Source organism: Pimephales promelas, chromosome 13 (assembly GCF_988280905.1).
Source record: "Pimephales promelas chromosome 13, fPimPro1.hap1.1, whole genome shotgun sequence".
NCBI classification, from domain to species: domain Eukaryota; kingdom Metazoa; phylum Chordata; class Actinopteri; order Cypriniformes; family Leuciscidae; genus Pimephales; species Pimephales promelas.
This window is the reverse complement of record NC_142781.1, coordinates 5,535,100-5,558,137: the sequence shown is the minus strand read 5'-3', so window position 1 is coordinate 5,558,137 and position 23,038 is coordinate 5,535,100. Positions and strand designations below refer to the sequence as shown.

The 23,038-nt window shown below is 38.2% G+C and overlaps 1 protein-coding gene across 5 annotated transcripts in view; it reads left to right on the top strand.

Annotated features, from left to right (window-relative positions):
- The window catches only part of senp6a (SUMO specific peptidase 6a), a 59,847-nt gene extending 37,154 nt beyond the window's left edge, over positions 1 to 22,693 (top strand). For 4 of the 5 annotated variants that reach the window (XM_089118369.1, XM_089118368.1, XM_089118367.1 and 1 more), the window contains 11 exons: positions 1,592 to 1,779; positions 1,856 to 2,079; positions 5,208 to 5,324; positions 6,055 to 6,177; positions 6,263 to 6,355; positions 8,654 to 8,922; positions 11,089 to 11,162; positions 11,777 to 11,865; positions 15,655 to 15,723; positions 15,905 to 16,055; positions 22,189 to 22,693. In XM_089118369.1, coding sequence (XP_088974495.1) covers positions 1,592 to 1,779; positions 1,856 to 2,079; positions 5,208 to 5,324; positions 6,055 to 6,177; positions 6,263 to 6,355; positions 8,654 to 8,922; positions 11,089 to 11,162; positions 11,777 to 11,865; positions 15,655 to 15,723; positions 15,905 to 16,055; positions 22,189 to 22,389 — 1,598 coding nt within the window. In that variant the 3' untranslated portion in view covers positions 22,390 to 22,693. The remainder of the gene's footprint in view (positions 1 to 1,591; positions 1,780 to 1,855; positions 2,080 to 5,207; positions 5,325 to 6,054; positions 6,178 to 6,262; positions 6,356 to 8,653; positions 8,923 to 11,088; positions 11,163 to 11,776; positions 11,866 to 15,654; positions 15,724 to 15,904; positions 16,056 to 22,188) is intronic. The other variant, XM_039671537.2, reaches the window with a different exon arrangement.
- The last annotated feature ends 345 nt before the right edge of the window (positions 22,694 to 23,038 follow it).

Below are 23,038 nucleotides of genomic sequence, written 5' to 3'. Positions count from 1 at the left end.
AAAGGATTAGTTCACTTTTGAAAAAACTTTTGCTGATAATTTACTCACCCCCATGTCATCCAAGATGTGCATGTCTTTCTTTCATCAGTCGAAAAGAAATTAAGGTTTTTGATGAAAACATTCCAGGATTTTTCTCCTTATAATGGTCTTCAATGGGAACCAGGTCCAACCGAGGTCCAAACGACAGTTATAACAGTTACAGATGCAGCTTCAAATGTCTTTAAACGACACCAGACGATGAATAAGGGTCTTATCATGCGAAACGATCGGTTATTTCAAAGCTTATTCCAAAAATGTAACTTTTCTAAGGACAAATGCTAGCCTTGCTATATTCTCTGAGGCGCGTTTGCAACGTCACGTAAAACGTAATTACGTTCAAAAGGTCACGGGCGACGTAGCCAGAAGTACAGAGTCAGAGTGTTTACAAGTTGAACGCATAGGTTGAACGTGCAAACTAACTCAAACGCCGTTTACAAAAAAGGAATTAAAAGGTAAAACAACGATGTCGGACGATTTTGATTCTGCTACGTCACCCGTGACCTTTTGAACGTAATTACGTTTTACGTGACGTTGCAAACGCGCCTCACAATATATTACAAGGCTAGCATTTGTCCTTAGAAAAGTTACATTTTTGGAATAAGTTTTGAAATAACCGATCGTTTCGCATGATAAGACCCTTATTCATCGTCTGGTGTCGTTTAAAGACATTTGAAGCTGCATCTGAAACTGTTATTAACTGTCTTTTGGACCTCGGTTGGACCTGGTTCCCATTGAAGTCCAAAATCCTGGAATGTTTTCATCAAAAACCTAAATTTCTTTTCGACTGAGGAAAGAAAGACATGGACATCTTGGATGACATGGGGGTGAGTAATTTATCAGCAAAAGTTTTTTCAAAAGTGAACTAATCCTTTAATGAAACATTTAGTTGTATACATACACGTTCCATTACATTTTTTTGTAATGTCACAAGTAATAATCTCAGGGTTTACTGGGTTTTACTTGATTATTTTTGTATTGGTATACTAAAAAATACACATTGTTAAGTGTTTATCTTTCTTCTCGCCGATTCCTGATGGTTAGAGGACAGTTGCTTGAGTTGCCCCCCGTCATTTCAAAGAATAGTACAATGGCGAGCGCATCAAGAATAAACGTTTGGAGAGGTGCGCGCTGTCTGTGGAGACTCGCTGCAAACGTATAAACAAGGCTTGCGTCTCCTCGCGGGTTCAGATATCCTAAAATACGTCCACACCGCAGACATGTTGTTTCAGACAAGCACGTGCAGGTTGCGGTTCCTGTTTGCGTCATCACAACATTTCGGCCAACAAGTCTTTCAGACGAAAACCGAAAATGCCCTTTTGGGTCATATTCGGTGCATCCCTAATTTTAATAGTGTCGGTATCGACTACTGGACTTTTGGTACCGTGACATCCCTAGACCTCTGTTATGTTTTCATCGTTTAGAAGTGAAAGTGCAATTGCTCAGAGCTGGTAGTGATTTTGTTTCAAGGTCAAGGTTTCATCTTTGTTGGTAATTTGACTGTTTGCATTTGGACTAAATCTGCGTTTTTCTTTCTCGTTCTGCTGATGCTCAGACGATGAGAAGTACATTGTGTTGATTTTCGAGTGCGGCCCCTCGATGCAAGAACAAATGATTCTGGAGGATATCCTCGCTGAAATCGGCCGAAACAACAAACTGGCAGACTTCCCTAAGAAGATTGGTTTTGATGAGGCCAATGTTAGACTGGTTGAGTACAATAAAGCCTCCGAAGAAAAAGTAAAGGTGATAAATGTTACGCTTTCATAATAATTCTGACTTAATGTTTGTTGTGTTAAAGGTGCCAATATTTGTCCCTCAGGTTAAAGACGACAAAACTGTAGTATCGGCAACACCTTCATCGCCCTCAGCATCCTTTTCGGTTGTGACGGTTACCGTGGCAACAGCAAATCCTGCCCCAACAGTCCCCGTCCCGTCTGCAGCGCCGAGTTTTCAAACACGCATGTCTGCTCGGCTCCTGGAGTTCTGCGAAGAGGAGGATGAGATGGCAGAGCTCCAGCCAACCTTCACTGGTCCAATCGTCAAGTAAGACCCATTACCTCTGCATGTCTCATGCGGCACATTTGCTTTATAACCACCTTTTTGCTTGGACAGGGGTCAAAAATAACACTTTAACTGCAAGCTTACGCCCGTTTCACACATACTCCTTTTCCGTTCCGTATCCACGAGTTTCCTACGCCCCATGAGGCCTTGCGTCGAAAGTGGGCGCGACTTCCGGTTGGAAGTAAACAAAGCGCGACTTGACATGCTTGACACTCGTTCATTCAACAGTTGACAGTCATTCAAGTTATAGCGATCCAAACTAGCTAACGATGTGGGAACACAACCTCAACGAAATTAAAAAGGGTGAAATAACAGTACCTTTACCCTCCGCAGTCGTTGATTGGGAGTATTAGAATACCATTATTAATAATCAATACTCATCACATGGTGACAGACAGTTGTGCGAGCTGACAAACAATTAAAATAAAAAATACACACTTAGTCATTGTGCTTTGGAGTTTATTCAAAATTATAAATGAATGTGCTACTTGAATACATTAACTGGCACATTTGGTATTCTGTCAACACAGGCTTTGATCCTGAGTTTAGCTGTAACATCAGTAGCGAACAGCCAATCACATGCTGATAGAGTTTATAGAATATTAAGAATTGAAACAAATGTACACAGGAAGATTCGTCGTCTTTCGGGAGGTGATGGAAACTACAGTCGTTGGCAGGATCGCTCTGATTTCGTTTTCAGCTTATGTTCAAAACAATCACGTTTAAGCCACTGAATTAGTTTAGTCCGGTTATACGTACAACCGCGAACAGCACATGTTGTCCCTGAGCTCCGTAACGACATCTCTCATAAAGATTTGCGTCTTTAAATAGTAAAATAATTCTCCGAAAAACAGCTAGCCTCTTCGCTAACTAACACAGAAAACACCATTGGAATGCTACTTCCGCCGCCTCACCGGAAGTTTCACCCACTTTATTTTTTACAGGAGCGCCCCTCGGAAACTTGTGGATACGTTACGTGTTTTTTTCCGTACCCATGTTAACAGGTTAGAGCTTTCACGTGGTCCGTCGATCCGTTCCAGTTGCGGTGCGTATTAGGGCTGGGTATCGGCAAGGGCATCCCGATACGATACGTACCATGATACATGGGTCACGATACGTTATATCACGATACGATGCGATACATATTGCGATATATTGCATATGTGGACATCACATTTTTGCTTGTGTGGAGCATAATACTAAATTCTGTGTAACTTGAACATGTTTTTCACAAACACAGACACTTACACTGCCATCTGGTGGTGTCAGGAGAGAGAAAAAAGTTACATTAAACAATAAAATAAAACAGTAATAATGTCAAGATGGCGGAGAACACAGGCGACATGTCGCGCACAACATACCACAAACGTTGGTATTCCACTCACTTATTCCAGACAGCATTTAGTCTGCTTAACTTTTGTAGCTTTAATTGCGGAGCGTGTTATTAATCACAGTAAGCCGTGAAAAAGGACTCTCAGTGCTGATGGACACACAGCCGTGAGCACAGATGCCGCCTCAGATGCATGTAATTGTGCTTGAATGGTCAAATTAACACGCATGTCGAAATGCACATTTTGTGGAGTACTCATGTAAACGGTCTGTTTTGTCCGACGTGAATGACTGTTATAAACTGTTTGTTAAAACAGGCTAGTAGTTTTTGCAGTGGTATTGAAATTTCACTGTTTTCTTAAATGCTGGTGTGATAACAACCTTACGCCCGTTTCACACATACTCCGTTTGCAGTGCGTATGCGGTGAGTGTTGCGGTGCGTATCCGGTACAGGAGCCGCACGCGCTAAAGTGCTTTCACATATGCTGCGTTTGCAGTGCGTGAGCTGTACCACAAACACTCGCTATTTTTATTTCAAAAGTTAAGTTATGCAGCAATAGCGTGACCAGTGACCAACAGTCCTGTTATCAGTCCTGTGTTCACGTCCTGTCCTGCCGTTTTTTTATAAAGTGATGTCCTGGTTTTCAAAAAAATAAATAAATAAATAAACGCTGGGAAAGATTAGCCTTACAGCAAAATATAGGAGATGAGCAGACAAGGAGGATGAGGAAGAAAAACAGGATAAAGAGGAAGAAAACTAGCTTGTTTTTGTACGTTTGTGAGAGGTATTTTTGTTCAATTTGAAGGTTTTTTTTTTTTTAGTTAATTAATATTTATATATTTATTTTTCTAATACAGAAGAGACATTATTTTTTATTCATTATTTCATTCATTATTTTTTAAACCTGTCATAATAAAACATATTGAGTATCCTCTGAGAAGCCTAGGCTATCTGCATTTGTGTCTTAATATAACAATTTTCTATCCACAGAGGGGGCATAGCCTATTTTAATTGTATTGAAATTAATAAGGCATCTTTAAAGTAAACTTCGAGTATCATTTGTTTTCTGGGCCATGTGTCCTGCTTTTTAGTAATCAAAATATATTCTCCATATGCAGTAACTTTTATGAAAATAAAAGTTTTGCCAGCTTTGCGATTCTCTTTTACAAACTTGAATGGACGCATGCTCGTTTAAACACAATTCAAACAACGAATGCATACAATTCATTCCTTATATATTAAGAAGTAATGTCATAAAGTAAAAATATGAAACAATTAAATACATCTATGGAGAGGTTACTACATTTTATTGAATTAAATGCATTTATGGTGAAACTACTACATTTCGAGGTCAATCTGAGTTCATTTTGACCACGACCCGTGCGCTGTCACTTTATTTCTGCGTTTGCAGCACAGCAGAAATAGACTCGGTACGGAAACGATCTCTGCACTGCTGTATACGCACCGCAACTGGAACGGATCGACGGACTGCATCCGCGTGCAGTGTGAAAGCTCTAACCTGTTAACATGGGTACGGGAAAAAATACGGACCGCATACGAACCGCAAACGGAGTATGTGTGAAACGGGCGTATGTCATTGAAATACAGCAATATTTTTTTGATCTTCTTTGTGGTGAAAACTTTGGCATGGCAAGTAAAAATCTGAGTATTTGAAAAAGTATTTGGCTGTCTCAATTGCCATGTGAAACAAATAAAATGTTCTATACATCTACAAAACAGTAAAAGCCGCATTTAAGTTGCTACTGTTGTTGTTCTGTAGGTTGCTGGTTTACCCCCCACCACCTGCTAAAGGAGGAATCTCTGTAACCAATGAGGACCTGCACTGTCTGAACGATGGAGAGTTTCTCAACGACGTCATCATTGACTTCTATTTAAAGTCATTATCTTTATTTCAATCAATATTGACTGTTCAGACTAAATACATCGCTTTGAAAAAATAAGTACACCCCATGAAAGGTTTTGTCCCATGTGGGCATTTCATAATAATACTAAAGTCTTATTAGGACATTTGAATTTTAGGGACTTTTGGTTCATTTGGAATTGGCGAAGGTGAAAGTTTAATTCGGCAAGAAATATTGATTCCTTTGGCAGATGCCTAATTTATTGTCGGCATCTCATATTGTCTCTTGTGAGATATTGAAGAGGTTTAAAGCAGTATTTTAACTGTACGATATTGCAACTTTGACATGTTTATTCCAAATCTATCCATTTTTCCATTGAACATCTTTCTGACTCTCATCCAGATCTAGTCTTTGACTAAAAAAAGATTTAATGAAACTTATCCACATTAAAACAACACTTTATTCTAGCTTCATGCACTTCTTTTCTTTTTCTTTTTTTTTTGTTTTCAAGCAGATGCTCTGTTCGTTTTTTTGGATATATGACATGTTCTGTTATTCATACATCAAAAAAATATTCTGGGGGGCCAGGAAAATTTTCTGAAAATGATCAAAAATGCAGGCCCTGGCTAGCAACTTAAAAAAATGCTGGCAAGGAAATGTTAAATTATATTTCCTTGATTTCAAAAATGGACTTCTCATGGGGTGTACTTGATTTAGTATGATGTTTGACACGTTCTGATCATCATGTGTGCTGTCTGCTACTAGATATCTGTTTTTGGAGAAGTTAAAGAAGGAAGATGCTGGTCGCAGTCATGTGTTTAGCTCATTCTTCTACAAGAGACTCAATCAGAGAGAGCGGAGAAACGCAGCTGACACGTCCAGCTTACCGTGAGCTTACTCCGTCATTTACTCAGATATTCACTCGCTCACTGTGCTGACACTCATTTTCGGATGGGACTTTCATGTGTTTCAGTATTCAGAAGAGAAAACACAACAGGGTGAAGACATGGACACGTCACGTGGATCTCTTCCAGAAAGACTTCATCTTTGTGCCCATCAATGAGTCGTGAGTGTTTATCTACATTTACTTGGAGGAAAAATACATGGGAATGTCTTAAATGGTTTAAATAAAAGTAGTATTTCAAGCTTAAGTTGTTCAGAAGGAAAATGGATGTCAATTGTTTTGTGTTAGTATGTATTTTTACACGATATTAACGTTAAATAGCCGTGTTTCAAATGCTTAGTGATGTGCAGACGAATGAAACGAGTAAGTTTTTTATGGTTTCACTCGAAATAATATAAGTCAACTGATATAAAGGAAATATAAAATCTTAATCTTATTTAATTTCAGTCGGTTGCTAAGGCAAACTTTCCTCTTTGCATTTAGTTTACCTCGATATGTAAAATAGCTCAAACTAAAACATAAATATATATATTTTTTAACTATATAGACATTTTAAAGTGCACCTATTATGCTATTTTAAAGATTCCCAATTTTGTTTTGAATCTCCTACAATAGATTTACATGCATCAAAGGTCAGAAAACATCTTAAACTTGCTCATAATATACATTACATCAACTATTTTATCAGTGTCTGAAAACATTTTTTTTTTTGTACATTCAGTCTCTATAAACCAGTCCCTCCAGAAAAACGCGATTATGCGATCGCTGAATTCAATGCAAAATCAGCCAAAGTCCGCATATTTATGCGGGGGCCGCATTTTTTCAAATACGCCGCACTTTCGCCGCATAAATTGCCGATTTCCGTGCAAAATATGCGGGGTTTGCATAATTTCTTAATCCTTGCATTTTCGTTGCAAAAAAAGTCACATGTATCTTAGCAGAAAGTTGAAAAATGTTGCGTTTGCTTCACACAAGAGCAGCCATTTCCCCCTGTTTCCATGGGAACGTTATGAAGTGACGCAACAGACTCACGGAGGCGATTGACAACTCACAAATCGAACTCGTATAACGGTCTGTCACACGTTCTACCGTCACATCGTTACTTAATAAACAACATAAGATAAAAGAAGTAGCATCAAACAGAAATTACCCGCACACATGGGGTGTTCGAGGCGCACATATAACACTGCAGACAGTTCAGCTCTTAAAGGGGCCACACCTTATTTACACTCGTTACAGTCTGAAATAAAACAAGATGAGAAATTAAATATTCCCAGCACTTTCTATGATGTAGTATGCTTGCTTATCAAAGGAAGTAATAAGAAATGACTCTTACATTAGCCTAGTGAGAACAGGATGTTGGGGGAATCACTTTTTTTTTCTTTTTCATCAAACCTAAATTTTTGCAAGTTCCCTCAATTTTTGCAAATTCTTGCAATTTCATTGCATAAATATCCCGCATATTCCATCGCATTTTTCCACCGCGTAATCAATAAATTTTAGCCCGCAACAATCACAAAAAAACGCCGCGTTTTTCTGGAAGGACTAAATACTATTATGGTAAATGTTACATAAAAATCGCACATTTTTTCACAAATTTTTGGAAATCACCACCACAAAACCAATTTTATCGCAAAAATCACAAAAAAAATCGTGAAATCCTGGAGGGACTGATAAACCCTACTCTGCTCTGATTGGTCAGATGGCCCAGTCTGTTGTGATTGGTCTACTCTGCTCTGATTGGTCAGATGGCCCAGTCTGTTGTGATTGGTCTACTCTGCTCTGATTGGTCAGATGACCCAGTCTATTGTGATTGGTCAAACACTTAGAGCACATGTCAAACAAAACACCTATTATCATATCTGAATTTTGTCTTCAGAGGCTTCCTCAACACTTGATATGAACCGAAATGATGAGGTCGGTTTTACCGTATCAATTCCAGCGAGAGTCTTTGGAAGAGAGTGAAAAGTGTGTTTGCTTTTGTAGCACAGTCGACAACACGAACTCTTCCAGTCTCTGAAACAACTACAGTGCCTGTGCTACAATAGCCAATGAAGACCATAGGCTGGCTTTATGCAAATTTGTAATGTAGGTTTGTAACAGGAAGTGAGACTGGAATCACTGACGAATCAAATCAATTCTTTCTTCAGGAGACAATAGCTTTATTCTCCGTACACATCAATCTTTGAAGCTTTGCAGACCTTTTACATTCATAATCAGCTACATCACACACTATATGAAAGGATTATATTGGAAAAAGCATAATAGGGGCACTTAAACAAAATGGGGCACTTGCACTAAAAAACAAAAAGTGACGAACTTTTAATTGAAATTGAAATATAAACACTAAATCTAATTCAAAAATAGTGCTAAAAACTATAACAGTATCCCAGCGAAAAATAATACTCCCATATGATCATGTTTTAAATGGACTTGACCCGTCTTTCTATGTCCGTCTAGTGCACACTGGTATCTGGCCGTAATCTGTTTTCCGGGTCTGGAGAAGGTTCATGTTGAGCCGAACCCACTGTACCAGCCTCAAGCTCCAGTCGCCAGCCCCGCGGCGTCCTGCGGGCCGCCCACAGCTGCAGGTGCAGACGAGCTGGAGGACCACAGCCAGCACACGGCCGTCCCGCACAGATCTGCAGCCGATGCGACCCGACAGCAGTACGCGGGTGAGCGGACGTCAGCGGTAGTGATGCGCGAGTCGGCTTTTTTCCAACCCACGGGTACCGCTTTTCTGAAATTATTTGCCCCACTGTATCTATTTTACAACCCGCCCCGCACCCGCGACCGTTAAAGGATTAGTTCACTTTTGAAAAAACTTTTGCTGATAATTTACTCACCCCCATGTCATCCAAGATGTCCATGTCTTTCTTTCCTCAGTCGAAAAGAAATTAAGTTTTTTGATGAAAACATTCCAGGATTTTTCTCCATATAATGGACTTCAATGGGAACCAAACGGTTCAAGGTCCAAAAGACAGTTAATAACAGTTTCAGATGCAGCTTCAAATGTCTTTAAACGACACCAGACGATGAATAAGGGTCTTGCCTTGCTGTGTTCTGTGAGGCTTGTTTGCAACGTCACGTAATATGTAATTACGTTCAAAAGGTCACGGGCGACGTAGCCAGAAGTACAGAATCCAAATCGTCCGACATCGTTGTTTTACCTTTTAATTCCTTTTTTGTAAACGGCGTCTGAGTTAGTTTGCACGTTCAACCTATGCGTTCAACTTGTAAACACTGACTCTGTACTTCCGGCTACGTCGCCCGTGACCTTTTGAACGTAATTACGTAATACGTGACGTTGCAAACGCGCCTCACAGAATGGAGCAAGGCAAGCATTTGTCCTTGGAAAAGTTACGTTTTTGGAATAAGCTTTGAAATAACCGATCGTTTCTAGGGTGACCACCCGTCCCGCGTAGCGCGTGCGCGCACAGCGTTTGAAGCCCAATTCATGCGTCCCGCAAATTGAGACCGTGTCACGCATAATCAATGCTTGCTCAAAAAAAAAAAAAAAAAAAGAAAAGTCGGTCAGTCTATATCCTCGAGAGAGACCCAGGCAGCCAAACGTTGTGCCTGAACTCGTTCACGTTCATGAACGTATTGTTTTACTGCCTGTCCTGATTAACGTGTGAACTCGTTCATTCTGGTGTCTGTGAACGCACGCTCTCTCAGTTTAACTTCGTTCAATGGGGTGCCAGATTTCTATAGAGCCTTCCAGGCAAAAGCCCGGCTAAAACTCAACGTAAACACGGCTTAATATGTAGCGAAAAAAACACCCAATCTGGCAACACAAGCCACCAGTGTCACCCTAATCGTTTCGCATGATAAGACCCTTATTCATCGTCTGGTGTCGTTTAAAGACATTTGAAGCTGCATCTGAAACTGTTATTAACTGTCGTTTGGACCTCGGACCGTCTGGTTCCCATTGAAGTCCATTATATGGAGAAAAATCCTGGAATATTTTCATCAAAAACCTTAATTTCTTTTCGACTGAAGAAAGAATGACATGGACATCTTGGATGACATGGGGGTGAGTAAATTATCAGCAAAAGTTTTTTCAAAAGTGAACTACTCCTTTAAATAGACATACTGGGCATTGTAATGTAAATGAAAACTGCCTTTATTTCAGCCTGAAAGTGCCCTGTAAACTGGCAGCAACAGAAGATTATGAATATGAACCATAAATCCGGTCATATTAATAAGATAATAATAAACATATTCAACTTTTACAAAGCAGCGTTTGTATTCACCTAATAGGCTAAGCTATTTGTTATTTCTTAGACCCCCACAAACATGTCTTGACATGCCGGAAATGCCCGTTTTGTGGCTCTCGTGTTTGTATATTTTTCACACGAGTTGTAGCCGACACCGTCTCCTCCTGATGCTATTTCTGAGAACCGCTCCCACACATTAGATTTAGCGGCCTGAACTTATTTTTCTTTTAATTATGTAAATTCCCGACCTCAGTTTCTCCCGCACCTCGTCTTCCATCTTCACTTGTATTTCTCCGCTCTTGTTGTCGTGGCTGGCGTCGGAAGTTGCTTGGCGCCGCTTTCGTGGCGTGTCATGTGACGCCAAAGGTTTGGGGAAATCACACAAGTTACGTTGCTACGGCATTCGTATTGTAACCTTATCAAAGAACCTAGTAAAATATGAAAATAAATATTGCCAAATATTTAATACAGGCTGGAAATTGCACCCAACATACATGGATTTTTTTTTTTTTTACATTTTGCTTTTAATAAAGCGCCTCAACCCGCCGCGCAAATAAAGTGATGATTTCTTTGCCGACCCGTGTGCGGGTTATTAGACGACCCGCGCATCACTAGTCAGCGTAGGCCGTCGCGGCTGAGTGTCACTGCTTGACTTCTGTTTGGCTTTTATTGCAGATGGTTTACACAGAATAATCGAGTGTTACAGAGCAGACGACTCCCAGTACTCTGATGACCAGAGCTCATGTCCGGTAATTCACTTCAGTTTGGATAAAATGGGGGCAGTAAGAAAATTAAATTAAATTAGATCAAAAGTGACAGTAACAACATTTATGATGTTACAGAAGATTTATATTTCAAATAAAGGCTGTTCTTTTGAATTTTCTATTCATCAGAAAGTCATGAAAAAAATATATGTGGGTTTCCACAAAAAACTGTTTTCAACATTGATAACCTTCAGAAATCATATTAGAGTGATTTCTGAAGGATCATGTGACACAGAAGACTGGAGTAATGATGCTGAAAATCACAGGAATATATTATAATAAAATATTTCACAATATTACTGCTTTCACTGTGTTTTTGATCAAATAAATGCGGCCTTAGTGAGCATAAGAGACATCTTTCAGAATAATTACAAACTCTTACTGACTGTAAACTCTTTTTGAGTGTGGCATCTCACTCAAAAAGACACTCTTAGTGTGTTTTAAGTAAAAAGGTTATTCATGCACACAGCTGGTAACATGTTTTGACTAACAGAAATTGTAATGAACATATTTTAGATTCCAACATTGCTGTTTATTTTTCTTCACCCAAGAGTTCTCTCACGTTGATAGTATGCGTGGCTTGTTATCTGTGTTTTCAGGATGAGTGCAGCGATGACGGCACGTTGGTTGATGACACCGGGAGCTCTGACAGAGCGGAGTGGACGTCCAGACCCACCATCTGCAAACAGTGAGCGCTCATCATCCTCGCTTATCATGAACATAATATTACTGTATTGTTCCGAATAGGAGACAGTGTTTTTTTTTTCTTGTAAATGCATCTGAAAAAAAATGGGGTTGTCTTATATTCAGGGTCTAGACTTTTACATGTCAATAATACACCCGGAACAATGGGTAGCGTAACGTCTTAAAAACGCTAACAGTCAAAGGAAAGCTTGCCAGCTTTTTTGGAAAGTTTGTTAGTACGTAGCCGATATATATATATTAGAGGTGGGCATAGATTTTTTTTTTTTTAATCTAGATTAATCTCGATTAAAATGGCTCATTTGAATTCTACCAAAGGCGTGTGCTATACCCTAATAAATAACCTTGCAGGTAGTTTGTAATTAGGTCTAAATATGTTTTATACAAGATTTAACACTGGAATGTTCATATTATTATAAATAATGAGAGTAATCATAATTATTTTATTCTATTGTCAACCCTAGTTTTAAACAGCACGAAATAATAACTAAATCAGTTTTTTTTTTTTTTTTTTTCATAAGGTTTTCTTGTGTAATTCTAAACCCATTTGGTCTACTTTTCTTCTATGTAACACGAAATGAATTATTTTGTAGTGTCCGGGAAGCTCTTTTTCTTACAATACAAATAAATAGAGAGGGATGAAATATCTGATGAATGCATATAATGCATAATACAGAAATCAGCTGCTTGAATGACAATTGCTGATGTTATTAGATTTTCAGGTGAGATTCTCAATTAATTCAGTTAACGGATGCTCTGAAGTCACTTCATACGTTTCCTGTATCCGATCTTGAAAAGACCAGGTGTAAATGCCCTCCGAAACTCCGATCACTCAAACCACATCAGAAGGTAGTCTGGGCCACATTCCAGACGAAACTGGACATGTGTAAATGCATCTGGTTGTTGAAACCACATATGTAAATGTAATACTCCCAAAAATGCAAAAAAAAAGTGTGAGAGCGTGTTATAGGCCATATGTCATGTTATTTTAGTCAGATATGACGGCGCTACTGCGACGCGCATCACCTCAGATGAGCAGCTGAGCGCCTATCAAGCGCCGCAATCTATCACAAATCAAAGTGAAAGTAAGTCGCAGACACTTAACACTACCATCTTCATTAAAAGTAAAGAAACTAAATGATCTTACCAGGTTGCCGCTCTCTCTTATTGCTTTCTTTGCTGATTTTGAAATTAGCCAAAATGCTGCTCATATCTGTTGCTTTCGGTGACGTGCACTTCATTAAATCCGCATATAGCGTGGGGGAATTGAAGATCGGATTTATATCCGTTTTGCAAAAACACATGTATGTGACTAGGTGTAAATTGAATCGTTTTGATAAATCAGATCTGAGAAAACGCATGAAGTGGCCAGGTACAGCCCCCTAGACGTGGCGCGGCGCTGCGCTTCTCGTTCGGTGTGCGACCCCTTTTACGGATGTGTATTTCCCTCATATTAAATATAAAATGCATCTCTGATATTTTCCTAATGTCTGGATAAACAGACGTTTCAATATATTGGTTTTAAATGGCCCTTACAGTGCAATTCGACTACATCTGCACTAAAATATCAAAGTGAAAGTCATCATAGCTTGCGTGGTATATAGTCAGCTCCCAACTCAAATGTGAGAATAGATTAACGGCGATATTTTTTTTATCGGCCGACAAGAGTCTCACGTTAACGCCGATAACAGCCCACCCCTAATATATATATATATATATATATATATATATATATATATATATAGTAAATATTTAAAAAAAAAATAATAAAAATGTAGGTTTTAGTTCAGTTTTAGTTTTCATTTACAAGTAGTAATTTCAGTGCTTTAACTTATTTGAATTAGTTGCCCAGTAGTTAATTGTGTTAAAGAAAACTATGACAAAAAATGTTGGCCGACGAGCTTTTCTTCAATGGCGTCATTAAACGATAACTGTGGTCATATCGACATGCAGTTATCGCTGACAAAAAAAGACGAGATGAAAACATAGGTAAAAATGAACCAAAATGTGTCTTTATTTGTTTCTCAAAAAAAAAGAGGACTTCTGTACAATCATCTACGACGGGGTGTCCAAACCTTTTCCTGCATACGTAACATCTGTGACAATACAAACATGTTTCTTTACTGTTGTTTAAATGGGAAAAGTTTAATCAATCTGATACATTTCTTAATTGACAAAAAAAGTTGCAATTATAATTTTTTGCAAAATAATTGACTTAACTATTATTATATGCTGCATGACAAAATGACTTAGGCTGCATTTACACTGCAGGTCTTGATGCCCAAATCCGATTTTCTGACTATATCCGATTTTTTTTGATCGTCTTTTAAAAGTGACCCATATCCAGTGGTGGAATGTAACGAAGTACAAATACATTTCTCACGTATCTTTACTTTACTTAAGTAGAATAAATAGTGCATACTTTTTACTTTTACTTCGTTACATTTTGCAGCAATTATTCTACTTTCTACTCCACTACATTTCTAAAACTTCTGTTACATTTTCGTTACATTTTCTGATCAGTTTTCCCCTGCAAAAAACGTAATCTGACCGTCCGTTCGTTGCACGTTTGTCTCACCAGTGACGTTTGGTTGCCATAGATACATCAACTAAATGCGTCTCGCACACAGTGTGTTAATCGTGCAATTTACACGCGAAAAATTGTTTTTACGTGGATAGGAAACACACCGTGTGTAATATACGTTTAGTTAAGATTATGGGAAACCAAGAGGTTCAGAATGACACCATAAATTAATCGCGTTTACTGCCAAACATAGTTATTAACATATAGTAAGGATAAGCATTGTTTATATTGCCTAAAGCTTGTTTCAGAAATGGTGACAATTTTTTTCCATCATTATTGAACATCATTATAGGAGTATTAGGTTGAATGAGTTAGAATTAAATGTTTTATTAATCATTAGAAAATAGTCATTAAGAGAATCAATTGTTATGCAAGTACTTTTACTTTTAATACTTAAAGTACATTTAAAATAAAGTACTTTTTACTTAAGTATGGTTGTCATTGTGTTACTTCTACTTTTACTAAAGTAAATATTTATCTGGTTATTTTTACTTTTACTTAAGTACTGAGATTCAGTACTTCCTCCACCACTGCCCATATCCGACTTTTGCATTTACACTATACACTGCTGCAACTACAAAATGCAGACGTTCTGACCCGGGAAATTAAGCAAAACAGCATGAATTTCAATGGATGCAGATGCGAATAAAATTATCCAGTGTTTTCTTTCCACAATATTCCAATAAGTCATCAAAATAATTGGTCTCGTATCGCGGAGAAAAAAAAGAGGAGAGACTCTAGCCACGAGCACTTAAAACGATGCCTCATATCTTGTGAAATTTCTTCAAAAACTGATTTATTTCTGTAACAATCACAATTCACAGTCTTTATAATATTTTTTAGCAATACATTTGTAACATTTATAATGTGTTTAGAATTTTTTTGTAGAATTGCCTTTACAGGGACTTTAAGGTTTTTACTAACTAAACAAAAGAAGAACAAGATTGACTAAATGTGATCACTATAAAGTACTTTTGACTCAGGAATAAAAATAAAATAGCTGGTAAAATTAACACTACTGTCATTCATTTACTGAAGGGTTTTCATTTCATATTTTCACTACCATTGAAAAATTATTAGTGAATTTTGGTTTTCAGAAGTATTTGGTATGATTTTTTTTTTTTTATGTTAATATTAAATTTGGTTGTGTAAATGTTTCCGCACTCATTGTCATGTTCTTGAAATCCTCAGGCCTTGTATTCTGATCATGGACTCCCTGCGTGGACCCACACGCTCGACTGTGGTGAAAACGCTGCGCCAGTGAGTTACTACTTGAAAATAAGTTCATGATCACCAGATGATTTTGCATATAATATTGAAAGAAAAGTGTTTTGTCCTGTGGGAATCGGGGAGCATCCGCTCGAGTCTTTCAACAATAACACGAGTGGCCTTGAGTTCTGGGTTATCTTGGTGTGAGTATTGTGTGTGTGTGTTCATGTAGGTATCTAGAGGTGGAGTGGGAGGTGAAGAAGGGCTCCCAGAGGAGTTTCGGGAAAGAGGTGATGAAGGGCTCGAGTCCTCGTGTGCCCCAGCAGGATAACTTCAGTGACTGTGGAGTCTACGTGCTGCAGTACGTGGAGAGCTTCTTCGAGGTGAGACACCTGTTTACTCGTATAATTCACACGCACCCCAGACAAATGACATCACAATGTTTCCAGGATTTAATATTAAATAGGGAAAAGTGTCAGATAACCAGGACTTTTGCGAGCTGTCTAATGGGCTGTGGAAAAAGAGACCTTTTTTCTTTTTTTTTATCTTGACATTTGGTAAAAAAAAGTGTATTTTTTTGTACTAAAGTACTATAAAAGCATCATTAACCCTCTGGGGTTGTTCGGCCCAAATGGACCCGAAGAATTTAAATAATTTTTTTTTTTAAATTACAGTTCCCTCGGAATGGTCCGAAATTTGGTGACTTTGTTGGTATTTGGTATTTGAACACCCAAAAAAATTGGGGACAGGATGTGAATAGTCTAAGTGGTTGTAAAAAAAATAGTCACACTTGGGGTGTTCGGGTCCAAATGGACCTGCATGGAAAATGAATGGGAAATTGGCAAAAATGTGAAAATACTGAGTTTTTTTGTGCGTACAATCTATAAATCAGCCACGATCTTGAAAAAAAGCACACAACAGTGAAGGGGTGCATCTATAAAACATCAAGAGTGCAAAACAGACACATCCAGACACACACACACACACGCACAAACACACTTTTATACACAAACACACCAAAAGATTCAGATTATACATGTGTTTTGCATTATTTAAAATGCTCAGTTTGTCCACCAGATGGCATCCATCTCATTTCAAAAATTGCTTTTATGAGGCCTAGGCTTGACTCTAAAATGAAATACAGCTTTAAAAAAAATTTAAAAAAAATATATTTTTTAAAATATTTTTTCTATTATATTCAATGGGGGGAAATTTTGTCATAATTATTGCATTAATACTAATTATAAAAAAAAATATATATATTTTTGAAATTTTCTCAAAACACCAAAAAAGAAAAGAAAAAATATTATAAAAAAACGAGTAAAAAAAAAAATCATGATTTTTTTTTTTAAATATGAATCCCGCCCTTTGGGTTCATTTTGGACCCGAACACCCCGAGTGTGACTATGAAACGAACAACCCCAGAGGGTTAAAGGAACCTGTAACTGTGATCAGAATGCGGACCAGCATTGACTTAAAATAATCAACTAATTTGATTGTGTGCTGTGCCCAGAAAACATCTGCCAGTTTTGTATATTTACACCAGTGAATAATGCGGTTACATGAACAGAGCTCCTGCGGGACAATAGTCCTAACGTGAGAATACGTCAAAACTAAAGCAAGTCTAAAGGAGAACTCCGGCGCAAAATGAACCTTTGGTCTAATTACACATTGCTACCTAGTCAACCGTTATCTGAGATTTGTTTTCATGATTGCCGAATGTAAATAGTTTTATCTCTAAAAACAGTTTAGCCTATAATGCTAGTATAACGCTAGTATATAGGGCATAGAGTAATGACAAATAAAAATCGCTTGTTATTACCACTAAAAAGGCTCAAAATAGCCCCACACTAACACGACAGCATAATAAGGGTCCCTACATTTAAACCGAAGCATTGAGAGCTTTGTCAGTGTCCATACAGTTTAATAAGCAGATATTTTATACACACAGTCAACTTCGCGAATACAGGAAGAAGCCATCTTTGAAAAGTAGTCTCTACCAGTCGATCTACGAACGCAGATCCAAGTGCGCTGAACTGTCCAGAATCTCATATGATCCGTTGTTTCCGGAAGAAACACAAACACGAACCGTTTTCTTCTCTTCAGTATGTACACGTAGCCTACTGTTCGCGCTCACCTTATCACCTTATTCACATCTCACCAGCGCACTTGGATCGGCGTTGGATCAGTGAGTACACAACCATGCGCACACACAAATGCGACCACATAACATTTTAACTCGCACACTCTCAAAAAATGGTCGCAGTCTGGAACCCCGCTCATGATCAAATGGCTGAAATCACGTGATTTCAGTTAACAAGGCTTTGTGGCCGAGATTACATTGGTTCACCACTAGGGGCGATGATCCCTGTGAAATCATGAACCCGTGTCTGTACTAGTGTTGTCAAAAAACTCGGTACTTCGGTACCAAGTCGGTACTAAAAAAAAAAAATGTTACGGTACCAGCTTTTCTAGGTACCGAGTACCAGGTTAATCCAGTTCTGTTCTAGACGCGATGTCTGAAACGTGCACAGTTGCGTCCTCTTCATAACGCTGATATGGCTCTCTCTCTCTCTGAATCCACTTGTTGAAACGAAAGGAGGAAAGAGCCACATATGGAAATATTTTGGATTAGGCTAATGTCACGTTGCCATAAGAGGCCGATTACATGCAAATTCGCAATTTCAAATATAGGCGTGATTCAAGCGCGCTCCTAATAAAAACTCGTTGGCGTTGCATAGCAACGACAGACAGTGGTGGAGGAAGTACTGAATCTCAGTACTTAAGTAAAAGTACAAATACCCAGATAAATATTTACTTTAGTAAAAGTAGAAGTAACACAATGACAACCATACTTAAGTAAAAAGTAAAAAGTACTTTATTTTAAATGTACTTTAAGTATTAAAAGTAAAAGTACTTGCATAACAATTGATTCTCTTAATGACTATTTTCTAATGATTAATAAAACATTTAATTCTAACTCATTCAACCTAATAGCCTACTCCTATAATGATGTTCAATAATGATGGAAAAAAAATGTCACCATTTCTGAAACAAGCTTGCAATTAGGCAATATCGTGCTTATCCTTACTATATGTTTATAACTATGTTTGGCAGTAAACGCGATTCATTTATGGTGTAATTCTGAACCTCTTGGCTTGCCATAATCCTAACCAAACCAAACATATATTACACACGGTGTGTTTCCTATGCACGTAAAAACAAATTTTCGCGTATAAGTTGCATGATAAACACACTGCGTGTGAGACGCATTTAGTGTGACCGGGTTGATATACTGTATCTATGGCAACCAAACGTCACTGGTGAGACAAACGTGCAATGAACGGATGGTCAGATTACGTTTTGGCAGGGGAGAAAAACTGATCAGAAAATGTAACAGAAGTTGTAGAAATGTAGTGGAGTAGAAAGTATAATAATTGCTGCAAAATGTAACGAAGTAAAAGTAAAAAGTAGGCACCATTTATTCTACTTAAGTAAAGTAAAAATACGTGAAAAATGTACTTAAGTAAAGTAACGAAGTATTTTGTACTTCGTTACATTCCACCACTGACGACAGACGCCGCGTGAGAGCAAGCGCTTTGGAAAAAATAAGCACGCGCAAAAATATAATTAAAAAACACGCGCGATATGTGAACGGCCTCTAAAGTGCTTTCGGGGTAGTTTTACGAGTACATGAGCACAGTAGTATCCACCCGACACCAGAGTAGGCTACTGGTATTAGTATTGTCATTTAATGTCAGTGCCAGTTCTAGGCGTATTCTTGCCTTTATAACTCAGCAGGTTTAAAAAGCCTTTTTAAAATTAAATATGAATGCAGTTTTAGATTAATAAAAGGACAGTCAAGTCAAATAAAACATGTTTTATGGTAATGCTACAAAGATACCATTCATAAACATTACTTAGTTATCAACACATTGAGTGAACAATATATTTTTACAACATTAATTAATGTTTGAAAATGTTATTTATTACAAACACCTGATTGTTCATGTTTGTTCACTTAATTCATTGTGCATCAAATAAATAATGGATTAAAACTTTACAAACAACTTTAAAAATGTGTTAGTGCATACTATTGTTTATTTTAGGTCATTTTATCTAATCTTTTTCTAAAGTGTTTATAATACAAATGTACAGTTTCCATACTTGTAACCGTGATAAACACTTAAATATATGTAAATTTAAACTAAGCTTTGGTACCGAAATTGGTACCGAGAACCGTGAATTTTAACTGGTATCGGTACCGAATACTGAAATTTTGGTACCGTGACAACACTAGTCTGTACGGTTTTACTTTTCCCCTGATCTCAGATCCGTTTTATACATTTGTAGACATTTAATGACATATTTGTATAAGAAACTCTGAATAACCAAGCTCCAGGGGTTTAGAGTAACGAATTACAAACACTCATGTTGATGAAGTAGTTTTTAACCAAAATTTTACTTCAAGTACACAATTTTGAAAATACTTAAATACATTTCAAGTGGTGTATCTGTACTTTTAGTCTGCCATTTTCCCTCCATTTGTGGACGTGATATGCTTGTTTTAATGAATCTTTTGAATTCTATTATGTAGCTTGATGCCAAAAGCATTATGGGAGCTCTAAAGCCCCACCACCAGCATCTGTCATTCGCTGTATGTTAGTTAACAGACTGGTACTACCGATAATAATTGGTGTTTACAGGGCAAAAAAAAAAAAAAAAAAAAAATGTTATTAGCATCTTTTCAGCCTTTTCTAAAAACGAGACTTGTAGCTTCACTTTAATTGTGAAAATAAGTTGTTATACCACACACACACACACACACATATATATATATATATATATATATATATATATATCCATATTAATAACAGTCCGAGTAATTAAGCATCTTGAACTGCAAACTCTCTAGAGTTATATATGTGTAAATATACACTCACCGGCCACTTTATTAGGTACACCTGTCCAACTGCTCGTTAACACTTAATTTCTAAGCAGCCAATCACATGGCGGCAACTCAGTGCATTTAGGCATGTAGACATGGTCAAGACAATCTCCTGCAGTTCAAACCGAGCATCAGTATGGGGAAGAAAGGTGATTTGAGTGACTTTGAACGTGGCATGATTGTTGGTGCCAGAAGGGCTGGTCTGAGTATTTCAGAAACTGCTAATCTACTGGGATTTTCACGCACAACCATCTCTAGGGTTTACAGAGAATGGTCCGAAAAAGAAAAAACATCCAGTGAGCGGCAGTTCTGTGGGCGGAAATGCCTTGTTGATGCCAGAGGTCAGAGGAGAGTGGCCAGACTGGTTCGAGCTGATAGAAGGGCAACAGTGACTCAAATAACCACCCGTTACAACCAAGGTGGGCAGAAGAGCATCTCTGAACGCACAGTACGTCAAACTTTGAGGCAGATGGGCTACAGCAGCAGAAGACCACACCGGGTGCCACTCCTTTCAGCTAAGAACAGGAAACTGAGGCTACAATTTGCACAAGCTCATCGAAATTGGACAATAGAAGATTGGAAAAACGTTGCCTGGTCTGATGAGTCTCGATTTCTGCTGCGACATTCGGATGGTAGGGTCAGAATTTGGCGTCTACAACATGAAAGCATGGATCCATCCTGCCTTGTATCAACGGTTCAGGCTGGTGGTGGTGGTGGTGTCATGGTGTGGGGAATATTTTCTTGGCACTCTTTGGGCCCCTTGGTACCAATTGAGCATCGTTGCAACGCCACAGCCTACCTGAGTATTGTTGCTGACCATGTCCATCCCTTTATGACCACAATGTACCCAACTTCTGATGGCTACTTTCAGCAGGATAATGCGCCATGTCATAAAGCTGGAATCATCTCAGACTGGTTTCTTGAACATGACAATGAGTTCGCTGTACTCAAATGGCCTCCACAGTCACCAGATCTCAATCCAATAGAGCATCTTTGGGATGTGGTGGAACGGGAGATTCGTATCATGGATGTGCAGCCGACAAATCTGCGGCAACTGTGTGATGCCATCATGTCAATATGGACCAAACTCCCTGAGGAATGCTTCCAGCACCTTGTTGAATCTATGCCACGAAGAATTGAGGCAGTTCTGAAGGCAAAAGGGGGTCCAACCCGTTACTAGCATGGGGTACCTAATAAAGTGGCCGGTGAGTGTATGTTGGTGATGTGTCTTCAGAATGACTTATGCACAGTTTCATTTGTTTTCAAATTACTCATCATTTGGAGGACAATTAAAAACTCTGAAATTAATATTTATTATAAATCTGATTATTTAAAGAGGTAGTCTATTTGGATAATCGGTTATCACGTTGCAGCCCTTCAACAGTGTCATGATGCTAGTACCTGTGATTCCCCGCGTACACTGCCTTATGTTATTAAAGTTGCTTCAGGATGCAATGAAAGAGTGTCGAAACAGAAATACACATTACAGTGACCCTCATATCCATAATGAATTGACTAGTTTACGTTTGAGACTAATGCAACAATCAATTTTTCTTTTTCTTTCAAAGAATCCTCTTCCCAGCTTTGATCTGCCGATGAATCTGTTGGATTGGTTTCCCCAGCAAAGGATGAAAACCAAGCGGGAAGAGATCAAGGAGCTGATTCTGAAGATCCAGACTCAGCAGCAGCTCAGTCTGGAGAGCGAGACACACCCGGACGCCGAGGACACGTTAGAGTCAGCTGACCTCATCCCTCCAATCAGCTCCTGAGCTCCGCCCACGCTGCTACGCTTCTACCATCACATGACTTATAAACACTAAAAGCCAATCAGGGCCTTGTGTGATTGTTCGCTGCTGGACAACTCTGCCGTTATTTCTTATAGTTTTGATGATGCGAACTATTAAAAAAAACATTTTTTTTTTTGTTTTTTTAATTTGTATTGAAGTGTACATAAGCTAGGCTTTTCTTTCTTTTTTTTTAATGCCTTTTGAGTTTTGCCTCTCATTTATTGTTAGTGCATCGGATTTCAATTTTGCACCATCTGTGAAATAAAGTTCATGTGTTCATCTTTGATTTACTCTAATGTGCCTAGAGGATCAAATGCAGAACGGTTCAGTTTTCCAATGGGAATGAATGCATTTTTTTTTTTTTTTTTTAAATCAGTATCCAAGCAAACTTTGTGATTACAACAGAATAGAATTCAGTTTCCAATGTTCTGCTATTTGCCGTTCAAGAGTGCACATTTGCCTTGGTACTGTCTAATACAAGAATATTATGTGTCACAAATTAGGCCTGCTTCTTTATGAATATCTAGTTTACATTATTTCAGTTGATTCACAACATTTAAGTATAAATCTTTTCAAAGCACCATCTTTCGTAAACATCGTAATCGGACCTCAGCAGGTCAGACGTGTGAAG